General features: G+C 43.1%; 1 protein-coding gene and 1 pseudogene across 1 annotated transcript in view; both read right to left on the bottom strand.

Moving 5' to 3' along the window:
- LOC116157877 (uncharacterized) overlaps window positions 1-22,508 on the bottom strand; it is a 696,771-nt gene that overhangs the window by 488,119 nt on the left and 186,144 nt on the right. The window contains exons 7-8 of the mRNA XM_064495094.1: window positions 20,642-20,767; window positions 20,366-20,541 (exon numbers count right to left, since the gene is read on the bottom strand). Coding sequence (XP_064351164.1) covers window positions 20,366-20,541; window positions 20,642-20,767 — 302 coding nt within the window. The remainder of the gene's footprint in view (window positions 1-20,365; window positions 20,542-20,641; window positions 20,768-22,508) is intronic.
- Window positions 5,604-6,195, bottom strand: LOC135323164 (proteasome maturation protein-like; annotated as a pseudogene).

Genomic DNA, 22,508 nt, shown 5'->3' with positions numbered 1-22,508 from the left:
TCAGAGAAGACCGACACTGGCGAGGGGAGTGGCGTTCCCATCTGAGGGGAGCTCCCAGGTCTCATGGGAGAAGACCTTGAAGAGACTTAATATGCTGAACCAGGAGGAGTTCTTGGGAACCATCCAGTGCCCGTGGGCCAGAGAGGAGGCAGCTTGCTCGAGGGGAGAGGGAAGCTTCAGCTGGAATTCAGACCACCTGGGAGACTGACTGACTGACTGACTGGTATAATACTTTGCTCATAGTGTGAACCAGTTCTGGTTAGTTTCCGCTCATCCCCAAACACAGAATCTACGTGTAGAGGACTCTTTTGTGGAAAACATGTTAACACAAGTAACATTTTTATGAGCCTGTTTTCCATAAAAGAGTGGTTTCGTTTTACAGTCTTGCCAATCCCTTGCCTGTCCGGCTTAATAGCAGACGGCTGGGTTCTCACCCCTGCTTCTGCAGCCTGTGGTAACGTCACACCTGGTGGGGCCTCCGGAAAACTCCAGAAAGAATGAGAGTCAGAAAGGCACATCCTGTCTTGCTGTTAGTGGATCCCCTGAATAAAGGTCTCAAGGACCCTTGAAGATTCCGCGGACCACGCAGAGAACTACGGCACAGACTCCCCTGCTCCCGGAGGAATCAAAACAGGATCAAGACTGCGAGCGTCCTGGGGGGAAATGCAGAACACACTAGGTTTCCGAACCCACGGATTTTTAACAGGTGTTCACTTTTTAAATTACTGCAGTCAGAGGCACAGCGGCAGGTGGAGACACAGCCCTGTGGCCTCGCTGTGTGACAGCTTGTCCACGCCCGCCCACCTCCCGCAGCCCGGGGCAAGATGCCTCCCACCCGCCTCACCCGGGGGAGGGTCCGCGAAGAGCACCCAGGTTTTTGCAGAAACACCCAGGAGAGCCTGGCATGTCCTGTCTGGTGTTTATGACCAGGAAACACATTCTGACTCCCCAGGGCCGCCTTGAGCTGTAGGCCACCAAATGACTGGGGCCAATTCCTCTGAATTTCCCAGCGCAGGAGGAAAGTAGGGCTGTGATCAAACCAAAGTGTAAACCGTTACCCCAGGCAAATTGACAATAAAAAGGCAGTTTTTTGGTTTTGAAAAGTCATTTCCAAAAGACACTTCTTTTCTATGATTCTTTAAAAAAAAAAAGCAAATGGCCATTTACACAAAGTGCAATTTTCTACCTCGACTTCATCCTACGTAGGCAGCTTCTTTACACCTAGAAGGCCTCGATGTAGCAAGTTTTCTTTTGAAAATTCGGGGGGGGGGGTGGGGAACGTCGCAAGCACCTTTTTCATTTTATGTACACAGGCCTTCTCTAAGCGGACAGTAAATCTAACCAGGGGGTGCTGGGCACTTCTCACTGGCCAAACGTGGTCTGTTATGCTACCATTTCTATCTTCTGAGATCAAGACCCAGCAGAAACGATGAGCAAGCACCGGCAGGCCCGCTGCTTCCACCTCCTGTCGACCGGGCTCCGCTCACCTGTTAAGGCCTTTGTCCCGTGTTGCTGTTGTCCGGTTCAGGTGAGGCACCTGTCACCGACTGGGGTTCTGCTTACCTGCCGGGCCCATTAAGGAGTCCAGATGAGGTGAGGTCTCATCCAGTCCGAACAGAGTGATCAACCCAGGTCCTGGAAATTGTAACAACCTCCATGGGGTTCGAGTGGCCACCACCGTCACCCTGCCGGGCCCCACGCCCAGAGGCGCCACGTCCTTGCTGAGCCCCTAGAGATGGGGCTTTGGTGGGACTGGCTCGGAGGTGGGGGCGGGGGAGAGGCCCTAGTTTCACTGTTTGAGATCCTGTCAGTGAGAACGCATTAGAAATTGTAAAGCGCTCTTGCTGGACAGGAGAGCTCTCTGTAAGGGCTGGAGCCTGTGAGCACTGCCACCTCTGCCCCAGACCGCTGGGTGCCCACCCCTGCTGCTTCCCAAGCCTCAGTCTTCCCATCTTGTACAATGAGGACAGTGGATAAGGTGAGTGGTTTTCCATCTGTGCTTCCCTAGGACCCGCTGTACATTACATCCCATGAATTATTTCTTTTATAGCAGGAAATCTGTGCCTCTTAATCCCTTTCACCTGTTTTGTCCGTTCTTCCACTCTCCTCCCCTCTGGCAGTCACCCGTTTGTTCTCTATATCTATGACACTGTTTCTGTTTTGTTTTTTAGATTCCACGTGTAAGTATTTGTCTCCCTCTGTCTGACTTATTTCACTTAGCATAATACCCTCTAGGTCCATCTATGTTGTCACAAGCGGCAAGATTTCACTCTTTTTTTTATGGCTGAATAGGATTCCATTGTGTGTGTGTGTGTGTGTGTGCGTGCGAGCGCGTGCGCTGCATCTTCTCAAACCAATCATCTGTTGATGGGCACTTGGTTTGTGTCAGTGTCTGGGTTATTGTAAATAATGCTGCAGTGAATATAGGGGTGTATATATCTTTTTGAATTACTGTTTTTGTTTTCTTCCGGTAAACACCCAGAAGTGGAATTGCTGGATCATATGGTGGTTCCATTTTTAGGGTTTTTTTGAGGAACCTCTATAGTGGCTACACCATTTTACATTCCCACGAATGGTGCGTGGAAGTTCCCGTTCCTCTCCATCCTTGCCAACACTGGTTGTTTCTTGTCTTTATGATCATAGCCATTGTAACAGGCGTGAGGTGGTATCTCGTTGTGGTTTTGATTTGCATTGTCCTGATGATTAGAGATGTCGAGCATCTTTTCATGTGCCTGTTGGCCATCTGTGTGTCTTCTTTGGGCAAATGTTTATTCAGATCCTCTGTCCATTTTTAAACTGGGTTGTTTACTTTTTTGATACTAAGTTGGATGAGTTCTGTGTATATTTCAGGTACCAACCCCTATTGGCTATGTTGTTTGCAAATATCTTCTCGTCTGACCTGTGTATCTCTAGATCTCTCCTCCTATGAGTAAAAGAAGCCCCTTGTTTGTGAGTGTGAGTTTGATCCAGTACTGCCCACAGGGGACCATCATAAGGAAGCTTGATTTTTGCCTCCCAGTCTTCATTCAGACTTGTTCTGTGGGGGTGGTTCATTATCACCCTTTTGAATTGAATACAGAGACGGGGTTTTTTGGACACTCTTCTTTGGCAAAAAACTTCCTAGGTCACTTCAAGTTCTAAAAGTCTCATTTCAGTAATTGCAATTTTAAAGAATATACAGAATGGTCAAATTAATGGAGATGGAGGATAGAATAGTGCTTGCCAGGGGTGGGGGGCCGGGGCTAATGGGGAGTTATTGTTTGGTGGGCATGGAGTTTCCACTAGGGATGATGAAAATCTTCTAGAAATGGATTTATAACAATGTTATAACGTGTACTTGGTGCCACGGAATTATACATTTAAAAACGGTTAAAATGGTAAATTTTATGTTATGTTTTACCACAATTAAAAATGCAAAAAAGTACAACCCAAAAAATAATTTAAAGTTTATTTGAGGAAAACGTCTCCCTTGTACCTTCCCCATCTGTTTTTTTTTGTTTTGTTTCTTGACTCTGCATATGCTTTTTGTTTATTTATTAACTTAATTGAAGAATAGTTGATTTACAATGTATTGATTTCTGGTGTACAGCATAGTAATTCATATATATATATATATATATACATATATATATATATATATATATATTCCTTTTCATAATCTTTTTCATTATAGGCTATCACAAGGTAGTCAATATAGTTCCTTGTGCTATACAGTAGGCCCTTGGTGTTTATCTATTTTATATATAGTAGATGGTATCTGCAAATCCAGAACTTCCTTTTATCCCTCCACCCCCACTCCATCTCCCCTGGTCACCATAAGTTTGTTTCCTATGTCTGTGAGTCTCTCTGTTTTGTGAATAAGTTCATTTGTGTCATTTTTTTAGATTCCATGTATAAGCGATATCAGGTGGTATTTTTTTTTTTCTCTTTCTGGCTTCCTTCACTGTAAGTAATGATACATACAGTGTACTGTATGATAATCTCCAGGTCCATCCATGTTGCTGTAAATGGTGTTACTTGGTTTTTTATGGCTGAGTAGTATTCCATTGTATAAATATACCACAACTTCCTTATCCAGTCATCTGTTGATGGACATTTAGGCTGCTTCCATGTCTTGGCTATTGTATATAGTGCTGCTATGAACATTGGGGTGTATGTGTCTTTTCAAATTAGAGGTCCCTCCAGATATATGCCCAGGAGTGGGATTGTTGGATCATAGGGTAAGTCTATTTTTAGTTTTTTAAGGGATCTCCATACCTGATCTATTTTGGATAGGCCGTATGCAACAGGAAAAAGTGTGAGTGAGTGTGTGTGTGTGTGTGTGTGTGTGTGTGTGTGTGTGTGTGTGTGAGATAAACTCCTATTTCCCCTCCCCTACTGCTCATACACCCTGAGACTCTCTTTCTCACTCACTAGGCTGATTTTCCTTCCTCCAGAGTTGACGCTGGGGAGAAGGGGAGGAAAGGGGCAAGAAAGGTCTTATTCTGACTGGTGCCATGAGCCCTAGTACCACAGCATCTCGCCGGGTCTCGTATGTGTATAAAGCTGACTCCTCACCTAGTGGGGCCCTTTTGTAAGTTCTTCCCAAATCTGCTAGCCCACACCATTATTGGGGTCTCTCACCACAGGTGAGTCCCTTGGTCTGACCTCCCCTACACTCACAGGCAGCCTAGGCTTCAGCTTCCTGCTGCTAAGGCCTCAGCTGCCCTCCAGGTGGCGCCCTTGGCCAGGTTTTATCACGCTCTATGCCGCTTCCTCTGCCACAGCTCATGTCTGGTACACAGCAAACAGTCACACGTCTTTTCCTCCCAACAGATTTTAGGGGAACCAGTTTCCAGTGCAGCAAACTGCCTTCACTTTACTGTCAAGACCAGTGGTAGCCAGCAAGTCTGTCATGCAATCTATTTTTAAAATCAGATTCATTAAGATAAAATTTACATGAAGTAAAATTCACCAATGTTACTATCTACCACCACTTACCAGCACCACAATCAGGATAAAGAACATGTCTGTCGACTAAAATGGTTCGTTGTGTCCTTTGCCTCACCTCTTACCTCTGGCCCTTAGCAACCACCAATCTGATTTCTATCCTGATCCGTTTTCCTTCTCCAAAGGAATCGTGTTTTAAGGATTTACATATTATAAATGGAATCACACAACATACACTCATTCATATCTGATTTCTCTCACTTAGTATAGTCTTTGCGAACCATTCATATCTTTGCTTGTATTACTAATTTTTCTCTTTATCACTGAGTAGTGTTCATTTTATCTAGACACTACAGTTTACTTATTCACCCAATGCTAGAATTAGGTTTCCAAATTTTTATCATTATGAATATAGCTGCTATAAACGTGTATACACGTCTCTGTGTGGATATGTGCTTTTATTCCTCTTAAATAAGTATCGAAGAGTGGAATTTCTGGGTCATATTGTAAGTGTATGGTTAACTTGATTTAAAAAAAAAAACTACCAAATTATTTTCCAGAGTGACTATCATTTTGCATTCCCACCAGCAATGAATTAAAGTTCCAGTTGCTCTATATTCCTGGCAACACATAGTATTGTTGGCTTTTTTTTTTTTTTAATGTAGCCACCCTAGTGTATGTGTATAGTGGTATTTTATGTGGGTTTTTTCCCCCCATATGTCTGTACTCTTAATGTTGTGCACATGAAATTATAGTAAAAAACAAATATAAACAAGATGCATCCCCTCTATTTTCATAAACAGCACACTGAATCCCAGTAAACTGAGTTTATATTCCACTGTCAAGTGCAGCTCTCCCATCAGTTCACTGTGTGATGTGTCATTAAATATATCTTCCAATCCAACAGTCTCATCATTACCCCTCAAAATACCCAGTGAAAGGTCTGAGCTTGGATGAAATGGAAGACGCAGAGCCTGCCGCATTGCTTTGAATTCCATTTGTAATTTTAATAACGTAAATAGACCCTGTTTGTTTCTCAGTGTGGGAAAAAATTCACTTTTTTCTTGGTTGAGCTGGAAATTTTTGTCTGATAATGCAAGAGGATGTCTGACAGGGCAAAAGTTCATTTTTCCCAGAAGAAAAATCTTCCTGAAGAAGATCATGACTTTCAGAAGGTCCAGTTGCTGAAAGTTCAGGGACTGGAATACTGTCCTTTAGCTGAGCTCCAAGCCCTCCGGCTTTCACCTTCCACTCGCTCTGCACAGCCTCTCAATGCTGTAACTGCCAGCTGGCCCGGTCCCTCACTTCCGTTTCGTGTGGTTTTAATTTGCATTTCCGTAAGGTCTAAAGATATTGAACATCATTTTATTTGCCCGTTATCCATTCACCAATCTTCTTTGGTGAAGTGTCTGTTCAAATCTTTTGCCCATTAAAAAAAGTAAACTGTTCTTATTGAGTTTTAAAACTTCCTGGTACATTCTATATTGGAGCTCTTTACCAGATAAATGTGTTTGCAAATACGTTCTCCCAGTCTGTGCCTGGTCTTTTCATTTTTCTTAATGACAACTTTTAAAGATCAGAAGTTTTTATTCCTGATGAAATTCTGTTCCTTATTTTGCCTTTGTTTCCTATCTAAGAAATCATTGCCTAACCCAGAATCACAAAGACTTTGTCCTGTTATTTTCTAGAAGTGTTATAGTTTTAGCTCTTATAGATAGGTCCATGATGAATTTTGAATTAATTTGGGGGGTTGGTGTGAGGTACAGGTCAAGGTTCATTTTATTTTTTGCATATAGGTATCCAGTGATTCCAACGCCATTTGTAGAAAAGACGATCCCTTTCACTTTCCAACCTTTGCTGAAAATCAATTTGTTACCAACTCAGGTCCCTGGACTCTTTAATCAACAGAAATTGAAAAGCAGCTGGAGAAGGAATTCAGGCAAGGCTTTCCTGGGACACGTGCTGCAAGCAAGAGGGAGTGGAAACAAGTACCAGGTTTCCTTGCTTGAGGAGGGGCAAGCTGGCTCCTTCAGTTGGGTAACAATGTGGGGCGGGCTCAGCTTAGGCTGCCTGCCCACCCCCTTGGCGGTGCCGTGTGCAGGGATCACGGGCAGTCCCCTGTTTTTGCTCCCAGCTCCTCAGCAGTGGTACTTGGCGTATGGCCTTTCTGTATCTTGATGTTCATAATTGCGCTAACTGCACGGGTACAGCTTTTTTAGTCCCTAATAGTTTCTTCGTATTCTGCTGCTTGAGGAGAGGTTTGTGCACGTGCAAGTGCAAGCACTTCAGTAGAGGGTCCCAGGTCCTGGCCTATCTCTAACTGACTGTATGTGTATGAGCCTTCTGACTGGTAGGGGGAGACAAGCCCACCTCTTCCCCACAGCTGGGCATGGGGGTTGGGGATGGGAATTACTGTGTAAGTCTCTCCAAAGAAAGCCTACGTCTAATTTTTTTAACACCTTTTGGCCTCTCCAATCTGTTCTGTGAGCTCAAAGCAGGTGATCAGCTGAGGGTCACAAAACTGGTTCTCAACCACCTCCTTTGCAAGTCCTGCTCTGGGAGTCCTACGGCACTCTGGAATGTGGGAATCATTGGCACCTGTTGTCCTGAGATCCTTGTCAATACTCAGACCAGGCGGGTCCCCTTCTCACATCCTGTGACGCTTGCTTAAACCACTGCAGGCAGGTTTCCATCATAGTTCCTAACTCACACAAGCCCAGAGATGGAAAAAAAAATCCTGGGATGCATCAAAACTTTTGACCAATAAATTAGGGTGATTGAGTGGGACTTGGGGAGGGGAGTGGCAGACAGATTCTTTTGGATTGAGGGGTAGATGCGATGCAGATGGGGCTGGAAAGCACTGGGAGGGTGTCTTACAGGCGGAGAAAAACCGATGGGATCGAGGGGTACTGGGGATAGTGGGAGCGAATAGAGCAGGAGGAGGGTTCAGAGGGGCTGGAGGTCATGGAAGGAATGGGGAAAATAAGAGGGAAGCGAGAGCTGTGGAGGCTGGGGGACCAGGAGAATGGAGGGGACTTAGCTGAGCTGGGACAGGGAAGACCTGGGGAAAGGGATGGGGCAAAATAGCAACTAGAGGAAGTTGGAGAAGACTGGGTGGGGTTGGGAGTGGCCAGCAGCTGTTTCTTGTACACAGAGGAAAATATTTAAAAATTTAACATTGTGATAAAACACACACAGCTCTTACCATTTTAAGCATTTAAGCATTTAACTACAGGTGGCATTAAGTGCATTCACAATGTTATGCAACCATCCCTACCATCTGTCTCCAGAACTGTCTCATTTTCCCAAACAGAAACCCCTTAAACAAAAACTCCCCCTTTACCCAACCCCTGGGAGTGTCTATTCTGCTGTCTGCCTTGTACAGAGAACACATGAAGCCATGATTTCCTTGTCCCTAGCCTTGTCCCAAGTGGAGGTACAGGGGACTGGGGGAAATGGAGTTGGAGGAGAGTCTCGGAAGCCCTGTGGAGGACCAGAGGGACTGCGAGGAGGGCTGGGGCTAGGAGGCCTGGGGGTTCTGGGAAGGGCTGGAGGAGCTGGGAGTTTTGAGGAACTGAGTGATGACAGGATGGATGGGAAGGGGCGTAGCCAGGGCTAGGCATCTTGATAAATCACAACCCTTCCAAAAACAGAGCCCTCTGGTCCCGGCTCCCTGACCACCTGCTGCAGCAGGCTCCATACTCTGGCTGGGTCTGTGTGGTGACAGCTGCTGGGACCCTCCCCTGGCTGCCAGGTTGGGCCCTGCCCCCACCCTATAGTCCGTATGCTCCCATCCTGCTTGGGGTAGGAAATGGAAGTGGGCCTGGGGGACCTCGCCTTTCCTCCTCACTGGGTCCAGGGGTAGTTGGAGGTGGCATTAAACCTTGTTTGTGTTTTACTCATTTCTGGCAAACCAAGGGCCTCAGTGTAACGGCCCTTTTGAGGGGTGCAAAGTAATCTGCTCATTGTCCCAGGGGAGGAACTAGAAAACGAGTCTCCAACCAGTCTAGACCAAAGGGGAGGGTCAGCAGGGAGTGTGGGAAATGGGAGGAAGTTGGTGGGACTGGGGGCTGAAGGTATTAAAAGACTGAGTGTCTGGGAGGGTTAGGAAGGGACTAGGGGAGCTGGATGAAATAGAACTGGGGATGATTTGGGAATCTGAGTTGCCAGAGAGAGACTGGAACCGAAAAGGAGCTGAGATTCCAGACAGGGTGGAATAAGAGAAATGTTGTGGAGGTGAGTGGGGGACATGGAAGGGAAGAGGTAAATCGGGAGAACCTGGAAGAGGCCAGGAGAGCTGGGGATGGGGGCTAGTCATTGGAAGGATGTTAGGGCCTGGAGTAGGCCTGGAGGATCTGGCAGTGACATTCAGGTGCCGGGAGGGGCCAGAAGGCTCTGGGAAGAAAAGGGAGGTGATGCGAAGAGGTGGGGTGAGGCATGGTGGGAGGGGCATGGCGACAGAGGGCTTGGGAGAAAGTGGGAACTGCAGGGCGACAGGGGCGGGGCTGAGAGAGGCACTCCTTCATCCAGAGGTTAAAATTCCCCACTGTGATTAATAGATTTCTCAGCTTCTCCTTGTGGTTCTACAGGTTTCTGCGTTCCCTACTTCAGTGCTGTTAAGTGCACGCCTAACTCCAGTCCCCACCACAGCTCTGACCCCGTTAAAATCCACCTTCTACGTGGCAGTAAAGCAACTCATGTCCTCTCCTTGCTTGAAACCTTGCAGAGCTCCCTTACCTGCACCATTGCCCTCAAGGCAACCCTAGCCTGGCCCAGCCTACAGGCCCCGCCCCTGCACATAGCCCCGCCCCCACGCACAGCCCCGCCCCAACTCGTCCCACCACCCCAACTCCTGGCCTGGTTCCCTCTCTGTCCTCAAGCCTCTGCCCACCTCTGTGCTACTCTCCAGCCTCAATATCCTGTCTTCTTTAACGCTCCAGATTGAGTCCACGCTTGGGCTTTTTTGCTCCTGCTGCTTCTGCCTGGAATGTTTCCTCCACGGGTCTTAGCTACCTTCTTACTTTTCAGGTCTCGACACAAATTTCACCTTCTTTGAACAGGCTTTCTCAGACCAACCCCCTGGCTAAAGCAGCCCCCAGCTCACTACAGTCTCTGTGAACCATCATGGCCTGAGTTCATCTTCATCAACCAGCACCTGCCGTCTCGTGACTGTGCCATTTGTGTGCATATTGACTGCCGCCCCTAAAGCATAAGCCTCCCCAGTTCAGGCTGTTCACTGCTGTAACCCCCGAACCTGGAGCCGTGCCTAGCCAATGGTGAGGGGTCGATAAATGGCTGTTGATTGATTACTGATTGACTCATTCATACTCATATTCATAGCAGCATTATTCACAATAGCCATGAGGTAGAAGCAACCCAAGTGTCCATGGACAGAGAGTGGATAAACAAAGTGTGGTACATACATACAACAAATGGAATATCATTCAATCTTAAAAAGGAAGGAAATTCTGACATTTGCTGTAACATGGATGAACCTTGAGGACATTATGCTAAGTGAAATAAACCAGTCACAAAAAGACAAATATTGTATGATTCCACTCATATAAGGTACTTAGAGTAGTCAAATTCAGAGACAGAAAATAGAACGATGGTGTCCAGGGTAGTTTCTAGAGGGGGTGGGGACATGGGGAGTTATTGTTTAATGGGTTACAGTTTCAGTTTTGCAAGAGGAAAGAGTTCTGGAGATGGATGGTGGTGATGGTTGCACAATATGAATATCCTTAACTCTACTGAAGTGTACACTGAGAAATGGTTAGGGTGATAAATTTTATGTTATGTGTTTTGTACCACAATAAAAAGAAAAACATGATGGACATGTTCATGACTGCTGAATCTCATTAATGGATTGTCCATTTTACTAGTATGAAATATCCATCTTACTCTTAATGCCTTTCGTCCCTAGTTTTAGTTTGTCTGACATCACTATTGCCACACCAACTTTCCTCTTTCTTTTGTACTTGCCTGGGAAGGATATTTTTGTCCATCCTTCGTATGTCAGTATTTCCATATTCTAGTTGTTTTTTAGGTGTGTCTCTAACAATACAACATGATTGGATTTTATCCATTTTGAAAGGCTTAGTTTTCTTAATAGATAAATTTAAGCAATTTAAATGTACTGTGATGGATATATTTAGACTTAGTTTGATATCTTATTTTGTATTTTCTATTTATCATGCTTTTTTCCTTTTTTTTTTTCTTATTTTAGTTTTTATTTCAATTGGTTATATGTGTATATACTTTAAAGAATGAGATAGTTTCATTTGAGGTTTGTTTAGGAAAATATCTGTATGTTGTTCCTTTCTTTCTGTTTCTTCTTCCCCACGGGCAATCACTTTCTTACTTCCTTTGTAACTGATTTTTAAAATATTTACTCCTGTATTTCTAAATGGACACGCCTGTGGTACTGCTTCTTGACTATTAAACTATCTTGCAACTTAAGCCCGCCTTCCATGTTTTGCTCTGCCATGCAATGGAACATCATTCTGCCATAAAAAGGAATGAAGGACCACAATGTATGTTGCATGGATGAACCTTGAAGACATGCCAATGGAAGAAGCCAGTCACTTAAGACCATGTGTTATGTGATTCCATGTCTATGAAATGTCCAGAATGGGCAAATCCATAAAAACAGGAAGTAGATTAGTGGCGGAATTGGGGACTGACTACTAATGGGGACAGGATTTCTGCTTGAAGCAATGAAAATGTTCTGAAATTAGATAGTGGGGATGGTTGTACACTCTGGTGGATGTATTTAAAACCACTGACTTTACAACCATGGAATTTATTTAATGGATGTAAACTATATCTCAGTAAACAAGCAATCTGCACCTCTGTGACCATGAGGAAGACAACAGCCTTAGTGTCCTAGCTCAGAGTCCTCTTGAAAGCAAAGCTTGTGATAAGGTCTCGAGTGTTAGGCGGTTGATCTGGGAGGTCTTGGCAGGAAGCTGGAGAGTGGGGCGGGCAGAGTGAGGGACGGAGAGAAAGCCACTCTGAGTGTGATACTGAGGTCTCTGCCATGGGCGATTTGGGCTCAGTTCTGGTGGGGACCTTCTGCAAAGCCTACAGAAGGCTTCTCCAAAATTGTGAAGAGTTAGCGGTAGAAGTACTCATCCAACAGCTCCCATCCCCTCTGTTTAAGGGCCGCCCCTGGAGGTCTTAACTCCAGAAGTCCTGGAGCCGAAACTTCAAGTGTGTTTCACTTGAGCCCCTGGGAAGACTTGGCTAGAGCTTTGGCTGAAATTGGAGAAGCTGAGAGGACATGAGTGGAGACACAGCAGCATCTGATACACGGTACTCTTGCCTGCCCTCCGTGCTCTTCCCTCCCCGCTCCCACATTCTTGTGATCCCAAATTTTGGCACCAGGAACTAAACACAATAACATTAATGATGGTTATTTAGATTTGCCAATATATTTAGCTGATTTATTTGCTCACTATTTCTTATTCCAACCCACTGCATCTTTCTAGATTCACTTTTTCTTTCAAATGATGTCTGAAAATGTACTTAATCTACCATTACTCTCCAAGGACAGAATTGCTGTGTTCACAACTGTAGGTCCAACTTTGTTATCCTTTATCCCTTTGAAAATATTGTTTTATTGTTTTCTGGCTTCCAGTGTTGCTGATGAAGACTCTGATGTCATATTCTTATTCCTTGTTTTCTGGTACTAAATTTTTTTTTCTTGATCTTTGATGCTCTGAAGTTTCACTAACATGTGAAATGAGTATAGATTTTTTTGTTTGTTTGTTTTTTCACCATGCTTAGGATGTGGTGAGATTTTTTTTTCCTAATCTAAGGATTTTTTTTTTTTCACTTCTGGAAAGTCCCCAGCCATGACCTCTTTGGCAGTTTCTCTTTATCACCCTTTCTATCTGTCTGTTCAGACACATCTGTTTATTCTCCTTCTGTGCCATTGGGCTATTGACCTGAGACAAACAGACCACCATATGTTTCTCCAACAAAGATGGGTTTATCTGGGATTGCCAGAGAATTGCAATCTGGGGTCTGCAACCATGGTGAACCATGTGCAAGTCCCCACATGACAAGGGATGGAGAACACTCTTATAGAGAGGAAAAGGAAGTTGGGAGGGCTACAGTGAGCAAAGAGTCCATGGCTTTTCAATGGCTGAGCTCTTGGGTGGAAAGAAGAGAACTCTTTCTTCTTCCTGGTTAGGCTCTGCTATCGTGGCAAGGGAAGAGAGCGCCCCATTCTGTTCTGTCAACTATTTAATTGAGGTTTCCCTTTATTAATTTTTTTCACGCTTTAAAAATATTAGTTTCCCTTATTGGTATTATTGTTATCCCGATTTTATACATGAGGAACCGCAGACCTAGGAAAGTTAAATAGCTGCCCATGGTCACACAGTACGTGGTGATGCTACGATTCACACCCAGGTGGTCTGGCTCCATAATCTATGCTCTCAACCACAATGGCCCGCTGCCTATCGAGCTCAGACTGAAAGGGACCATGTCCTGGATCCTTTACCAACTTCTGGCTATTCATTTCCCATCACCTACAGATGCAAATGGAAGCATCTGACCAGCATCTCAAACAGAAACAAACAATGAGGAAAATCTGGGTGACAGAAGGGACAACAGGTCCTCTGAGACATACATATCCATCTCTCCTCCAATGGTCACTGTTCAAAAGCAACAATCACAGAAATATGTGATGGTTGTGACTTTCTAATATTTAGAATCTTCCTACTATCAAAGGGGTTATATTTATCCTGAGTAGCTCCAGAGGGCAGGTTTATGACTAATTCCACTTCAACAAATAGTTTTTTACGGTCTATTAGGTCCTATACGGTGCTATGGGGTTTACCTCCAAGATGCCACTGAATAATGGAAGTTAAAACAGTAAAGACCAGTGTATTCTTATTCCAAGTAATTATAATTTTCAGTTCTATAAATTCTATTTTTTTATTTTTTATTTTTAATTTTTCTGCTGAGATTCTACATAATTTTACTCATTGGTCACATGTTTTCCTTTATTTCAGACACATAAACAGACACATCTGTTTATTCTCCTTGTTTGCCATTGGGCTATTGATCTGAGACAGACCACCAGATGTTTCTCCAACAAAGATGGGTTTATCTGGGATTGGCAGAGAGTTAAAAGAGTTATAACAACTCTTTAAAATCCTTCTCTGGTGAGGCAGGATCAATATGGCAGAGGAGGAAGACCCTGAGCTCACCTCCCCCATTAATCAATCAAAATGACAAATACATACAGAACAAGTCTCAGTGATAATGATCCAAAAATGAGCAGAATGACTCTTCTACCACCAAGGGTGTAAGGAAAGAACCACATGGAGTCTGATAGGAGGGGAAGAGAAGCAATCTATTAAGAACCCACACGCCTGGTGGGTGAGCCAGAGAGGAGCGGCTCAGGGATCCTCCCTGGGGATCAATGGATTCAAGCCACATATTAAGTAAACCAAGCCTTAGGGTCCAACATCAGGAAGATAAGCCCCTTTATCTGGTTTGAAAACCAAGAAGGGCTTACCAGAGGGCTGGAATAAGCTGAGACTGCTCTTGAAGGACTTACGCACACACTTGCTGGATCCCAGACCCAGTAGCAGATAGAAAACTGCCTTGTGCTCTGGCCAGCCTGCCAGGACCACCCCAGCAGGTCCCTCAGCACACACCAGGCTCTGGCTCCAGCACATCCTGCTCGGCCACTGCCCCCCACTGAGAAGAAGGCCACCACTGCCAATGCACACGTTCTCACCAGGGAAGGAGCAGAGCCAGGTCAGGCCCCAGCCCTGCCTCTAGCCAGAGCAGAGCCCACAATTGCCGGTGTATGTACGTACCATGGAGGGAGCAGAGCTGGCTCGGCCAGGCCCTGCCACTAGCCAGGGTGGAGACCGCCGTTCCCAGCATGCACATGCGTGTGCACACTGGGGAAGAAGCAGAGCCAGCTCAGGCCTGGCCATGCCTCTAGCCAAGGAGGAGACCACCATTACCATGATGCACGTGCACGCATGCACCAGGGAAGGAGACAGCTCAGTAATGCAGCTCCAACATCTCAGCCCTGACTGCACCACAACCAAGGCATCCACACGGCGGGGACAGGTAGAACCAGCACAGAAATATAGCCCCAAGCCCTCTGGCCCGAGCCACACCCCCAACCAAGGCAGAGGCTGCCATCACACTGGGGAGAAGCCCAACTCCCTCAGGGCTCCTGCTCCAGCCCCTTGGGCTCTGGGCCCATCCCTGATAGGACTACAAGCTAGGAGAAGCCACAGCTCACATCTGGCTCAGCTCTCCCCTCCAACTCCAGCCCTACCCCCCATCAAGGCAGCGGCTGCCAGCACACCCCAGGAGAAACTATGGCCCCTGCTTACTTCAGATCCAGTTCTCACACCAAAGCCTCTGGGCACAGGCAGGCTGCACAGAGATGTTCCCACACAAGGACAAGCCTTCAAGACCAGGACAGGCAGCTGTTTCACCCGATTTCATAAATATAAAATACAGAGAAACTTAAACAAAATGAGAAAACAAAGGAATATATGTCAAATGAAAGAACAAGATAAAACCCAGGAGAAAAAAAAACCCTAATTTGAAGCAGAGATAATTTACCTGATAAACAGTTCAAAGCAATAGTAATAAAAGTGACCACTGAAAGCAAGAAAAGAATAGGTGAATACAGTGAGAATTTCAACAGAGAACTAGAAAATACTGAAAAGGAATGAGACAGAGCAGAAGAATACACTAACAGAAACAAAAAATACACTAAATGAATTAACAGTAGATTAGGTGACACAGACGAACGCATAAGTGATCTGAAAAACAGAAAAATGTAAATCACCCATTCAGAGCTGTAAAAAGAAAAACACATCTTAAAAAATAAGGATAGTCTAAGGGACCTCTGGGACGACATCAGCCATGCTAACATTCACATTATAAAAGTCCCAGAGGAGAAAAAAGAAAGGGGTCTAAAATGTATTTGATGAAATCATGGCCGACAACTTCCCTAACCCAAAGAAGGAAACAGATATCCTGGTATAGGAAGCACAGAGAGTCCCAAATAAGATGAACTCAAAGAGACCCACACAAAAACATGTAATTAAAATGGTAGAAGTTAAAAATTAAAAGAGAATTTTCAGTCACATCCATAAGGCTATCAGCTGACTTTTCACCAGAAACTTTGCAAGCCAGAAAGGAGTGGCATAATGTATTTAAAATGCTAAAAACAAACAAACAAACAAACAAACACCTTCAACTTAGGATGCACTACCAAGAGAGGTTATCATTCAAAATTGAGGGAGGAATAAAGAGTTTCCCAGACTGCAAAAACTAAGAGTTCATCACCACTAAACTGACCTTATGAGAAATGTTAAAGGGTCTTCTTTAAGTGAAAAAGAGAAGGCTGTAACAGGAAGTAAGAAAATAAAGAAAGAGAAAAATCTCAATGGTAAAGGCAAATATATAAGAAAAGCAGTGGATTAATCATTTAAATAAGCTAGTATGATGGTTAAAAGACTGAAGCTGTAAAATGAACTATAACCACAATAATAGGTAAGGGGTGGGCATCAAGATTCTGTTTGCCATCACACTGACATGTTATATATGACATCAAGGACACAAAATGTGGTTGGGGGGTGAACATGTAGACCCTTCAGAATGTGCCTGAACTTAAATGACTGTCCACTTAAAGCAAGTAGCTATAGTTATAGGTAGACACACATGAACTCCATGGTAAACACAAATCAAAAACCTACAATAGATACACAAAAATTAGACAGAAAGGAACCCAAACATAACCCTAAAGAAATAAACCGTAAGGAATGAAACTAAAAGAAAAAGAAATTAACAGGGAAGAAACACAAAAACAACCAGAAAACAACAACATGGCAGTAAGTACCTACCTATCAATAATCACTTTAAATGTCAATGGACAAAATGCTCCAATCAGAAGACACAGGGTATCTTCTAGACTATTAAAACTAATAAGTGAATTCAGTAATAGTGCAGAATACAACATTAATATATAGTAATCTTTTGCTTTTCTATACACTAATAATGAACTATCCAAAAAAGAAATCAAGAAAACAATTCTATTTACAATCACATCAAAAAGAATAAAATACCTAAGAAGCAATTTAACCAATGAGATGAAGGACCTCTACTCTGAAAACTCTAAGACGTCAATGAAGGAAATTGAGGATGGTATAAATACATGAGAAGACATCCCATGTTCACAAATGAGAAGAATTAATATTGTTAAATTGTCCACACTACCCAAAACAATCTACTGATTCAATGCAATCCCTATCAAAATATCCATGACATTTTTCATAGAGCTAGAGCAAAGAATCCTAACATTTGAATGGAACCACAAAAGACCCCAAACAGGCAAAGCAATCATGAGAAAAAAGAACAGAGATGGAGGTATCACAGTCCCTGACTTCAGACTATGCCACAAAGCTACAAAAAGCTGCAGGGTACAGCTCACTGGCAGAGCACACACTTAGCATGCACGAGGTCCCGGGTTCTATTTACCTCCATTAAAAAAAAAAAAAGAACAGTATGATGCTGGCACAGAAACAGACACCTAGATCAGTGGAACAGAATAGAGAGCCCAGAAATAAACCCATGCACAAATATGGCAAATGTGACATAGGAGGCAGGAATATACAATGGGGAAAAGACAATCTCTTCAATAAGCGGTGCTCGGAAAACTGAACAGCTTCATGGAAAAGAATGAAATTAGAACATTTTCTTATATCATCCACAAAAATAAATCCAAACTGGATTAAAGTCCTAAATGTAAGACCTGAAACCATAAAACTCCCAGAAGAAAACAGACAGTACACTATTTGACACTGGTCTTAGCCAGCAATTCTTTTTTGGATATGTCTCCTCAAGTAAGGGCAACAAGAGCAAAAATAAACAAATGGCATCCAATGAAACTTAAAAGCTTTTTCACAGTGAAGGAAACCATCAACAAAATGAAAAGGCAACCTACTGAACGGGAGAAGGTATTTGCAAATGGTATGTCTGATAAGGGGTTCACATCCAAAACGCATAAAGAATGCACACAATTCAATATGAAAAGTTCCAGGAAAAAAAAAAATCACAAGGCTAAATGAAGCAACCAAAGCTATTTAGCTGCCTTGATGGTAAACGGAAAACTAGGATCCTGCTGGGACCACAGACGGGTCATGGACAGATCCCTATGCCTTAGCCTCTCTCGGACCAGTTCACAGCAGGGACACAGCAGTAGATTCTCAATCCTTTGGGGGTTTGGGTACCCCACAAAATTAATAGTCTTCAGTTTAACAGAACTTGAGATTAGTCCAAACAACTGGTCCAACAACAACACGTTAATTAAAAGGGTGCTGATTAAATTGCAAGGACACATTTCTCATGGGTTCTATAAACAAGTAAAATCAGCAAACATTAGCAACAAATTCTGAGATAAACAGAAAAGGGACGCTGTCTGGTTGTGGTTACTAGGCTCAACGTGCTGTTCTCTGAATGCAGCTTCCTGGGAAGACATATACTGGCATGATCATACCCTTGACCTGGAGTTCTTCTCCGTTCTTCTCAGAATGGACAAAAATTAGAAGTTCTTTGATACCGTGAGACAAAAGTAAAAATTTAAGCAGATACCCTTGACCTGGAGTTCTTGTCCGTTCTTCTCAGAATGGACAAAAATTAGAAGTTCTTTGATACCGTGAGACAAAAGTAAAAATTTAAGCAGATGCAGCGATGGCAAGAATCATCATTCAACATGTCCAGCGCATGAAGAGTTTGCATACACATAAGGCTTGTATATCCTTGTTCTACCGTCCTTAATTAATTTCTTGAGTTACAGTGTTTTATAATAACAAGAAACTGAGATTATATTCAATAGCATATCACCAAAAAAGAAATACATTTGATTTACCATTACTATTATTATCATCATCATTATTACCAAGCTATACTTATTGAGGTAAGAAGATGAAAAATATTAGAAGGGAAAGATAACTGCCATGTCTTAGAAGAAGCTGGTGGTCGAATACACAACCCTGCACACCCGTGGATCCACAGTGAACACCGGTAACTACCAGATTTCAGCCACCCCTGGTCTGCTTTTCCCAGGAAGATGCAATGCAGGAAGGACCAAAGCCCATTCCTCCCGATTAGTGGAATACTATTTAAGAGCGATAACTACTACACGTTGTTTTCTGTTTCAATGTGAGGAGATGGTTTAAGGTTGAGAACTCAAAGGGAGGTCCGTGGCTCAGCAGCATCAGCACCATCCGAGAGCTTGTTAAAACGCAGAATCAGGCCCCCCTCAGAACAACGGAATCAAAACCTGCACGTTAACAAGAGCCCCAGGTGATCTATATGCATATTCATGTTTGAAAAGCACTGGTTTAAAGCATAAATAGATAAATTAAGAACCTATTTCAAAAGGATCACTGAAAAGTGTCAGGAACACAGGAAAGAAAAGACTACAAACACTGAAAATAAACAGCATAAATGTCTCTATAATTGGCCTTACTCACTTTTAACCACTAGTAGAACAAAGGCTGTACAGAGCAAGACCTGTCCTTTACCGCCCCACACATGTGCAGCTCAACAGCGAGACCGCCATGGAGCCAGCCCATGCCCACGCCAGCACCCTGATTTATAACGTTAACGCAACCAGCTTCATTACAGTGACTCTGCTTCCCAAAGGATTCATGACGGTGTCTCTATATTTTGTGGTAAAAGCAGTAGGAGAACGCAAGGGAAAGATACATTTTCATCTGATAAAAGAAGTATTTTTTAACTAGCTCATTCTTTAAAATACATTACAACCTCCAAAAGCAGTGCTTTACTTCCTTTAAATGTAAACCAAAATTCTATTATAACAAACGTAGAACTGGAGGTTTCCAAATTTCCTGAAGATGAGAAAAGTGAAATGATTAGAACCCAGGTCTTCTAACTCCCAGGCTCGTGCTCTTTCTGCTGTAGCAATTTGCTAATTTACAGCCAAGTATTTGCAACTGCTTTTCTGGTCTAGGAGAATATTTATTTTCAAATTACGGTTTTTCTCCTAAGTGCTTAATAAAATGTCAGTTCAAGGGGAAGGATATAGCTCAATGGTAGAGAATGTGCTTAGCAGGCACAATTACAAAGTCCTAGGTTCAATCCCCAGCACCGCCATAAAAATAAGTAAATAAATAAACCTAATTACCCCCTCCAAAATAAATGTTTTAAAAAAAAAAGTCAGTTCACTGTTTTCATTCAACCGTATTATCCCAACAACACAACATTTTCCAAATACTAAAACCAAACAAACTTATTTTTAAGAATTCTAAGGGGAGGGAAAAAAGAAGTGGTTGTAAGTACTCTTAAATGAACTCGGCTGTGGGCTGGAGGGTGGAGGGGGCTGGGGAGGGCTCAGTTATGTGTTCAATAGAAACCTTACCTCTTCCTTGATGCACAGGAATTAGCTTTCAGAGCCAGCATATCATAGACATAAAGAACTTTGCTGTGAGTGCTCGTGGCTAAAACCTCTTCTCCATTAGCACTGAAACAAGCCTTAAAGATTGGAAACATTTCCAAACAGATGCTCTGAATTTTAGGATTTGTTTTTCCATCAACCTATAAGGAAGTACAAAATATTCCTTTTGCTTACTTCCACAAACCCTGTATGCTGAGTATAAACACTTCTCACTACAAGTCTTCATTTAAAAATGCCCACCTGAAAGAGTGATTTAGCGTCATCTAGTCCAGTGACCATCACAACCTGTGCACGGGGGTGGTACTGCACAGACGAGACCCGAGCAGTGGTAGGACGTTCAGTGTTAGCGTGTTGGCAGTTCTTCATCTACAGAAAAATAAAACTGGAATTTTATCAATTCAAACAGGTTAACATTATTTTCTTTAAAGCATAAGAAAAAACATTATAAAGTAGTTCGCAATGCAGAACAAAGTGCACTGGAATGGTAACCAGAAGAACACAGCTCTGCTAACAACCAGCAAGTCATTCTGCTGTAAAAGAATCCATTTTTACCATCTTTCAAAGAAAGGGATTAAATCATTAAGGCCTTAGAATATAGTTACTTCCCCAACATACATCCATTCGGGTTGGGAGACTTTTATGTCCAGAGAAATTTTACTTAAAACTCCTACTCCGGCATCTGTGCATTCATGGTACAGAGGTAAGAGGCACTGGGTAGGCATCCCCATGGTTCTCCGGTTGGCAGTTGCTTGTGTTCTCCTCTCAGGGTACGTGGTTGATAGTTTAAAGCGGTGATGAGTTCATGCGTCATTTGGACTACTTTCAGTTATTTCTGTTTTCACAGGTTTTCTCCTCTGCATTAAAAATTCAATTATATAGAAAACAAAGTATCATATATATGTTTTGTTTGAAACCACTGAAGTTAAATTTTTATGGTGATTACGTTTTTTTTGAACTCACTAATTCTTATTTTTTATTTATGTGTAATTAATTTACAAATGGTGACTGCATTTTCAACAGGGGTGAATTCACCCCATGTGGAGTTAAATGAATTATCTTCATAGGGTGAGGAGACAAAATCACTCTAATAATTTACCATAATAGGGTCCCCTCTCCACCAATACACATGCCACCATTTTATAATGGGGAAAATACCTGTGTCAGAGAGAAATCTGGTCATTGATATTTAATCAAAGCAAGTGCTGGGTACGCACTTGGTTACCACAATAAACAAGAGAGACAGTGATGAATTAGAAGGTAACTAGTAGGCCACTTTAGATAGGATGGCCAGGAAAGACATTTCTAGATGTCATCTGAGCAGAAAGGTAAGAATGAGTTGGCCACTGGCAGTGTCTGAAGAACAGACAAGCAGAAGAATGAGTAAGAGCAAAAGTTCAGAGGCAAAAACGGGTCGGCATGTACAAGAAACAGAAAGAAGGCCTGTGTGGCCTGAGTGAGGAATAAGAGGAAAGGAATGTGATGAAGATGCAGGCAGAAGCCAGATCGTGTGAAAGGCAGTGTAGACTGGGGTAAGGAATTCACAAATTTTCAGAGTAGTGAAAAGTGACACAACATGCTGTTTTATTTTTCAAAGATCCCTCAGGTTACTGTAGAAAGAGCAGTTTGGAAATGGAGAGTCTAGTCACAAAGCTGCAGTGCACTGGGTGAGAGATGACAGCAGTAGAAACTAGGCTGGTACCAACAGAAAGGACAAGAAATGCAAAAGGAGAAATCAAATCAGATTCCCAAGATTCCTGGGGACATAATTTAATCTTATCCATCACTTCTGCAAAAGGAAGAAACCTAACATAAATATTTATCAAGGCAAGATGACAGCAAGCACATTTAATCCCCCAGATAAAGGGAGTCAACACATTTGTAACTGGGAAGCATATTGGATTTCAAAGGTAATTAGCTAGAGAGGTCCAGTTTCACTGACTCTCACTTTTAAGATTCCTTTAGGAGGAGTGGCTGATGTGGATAGGAAATTCCCAGTCCTTTGCAACAAATCATCTTCATCCTCTTCACTTTCATCTAAGTCAAATAAACCCACAGGCTGATCTTTAGAATCAATGAGATGGCCATTACCTACCCCAAACATCTATAA

The sequence above is a fragment of the Camelus dromedarius genome, chromosome 16, assembly GCF_036321535.1.
Source record: "Camelus dromedarius isolate mCamDro1 chromosome 16, mCamDro1.pat, whole genome shotgun sequence".
Taxonomy (NCBI): Eukaryota; Metazoa; Chordata; class Mammalia; order Artiodactyla; family Camelidae; genus Camelus; species Camelus dromedarius.
This window is presented reverse-complemented; position numbering and strand designations above follow the sequence as displayed.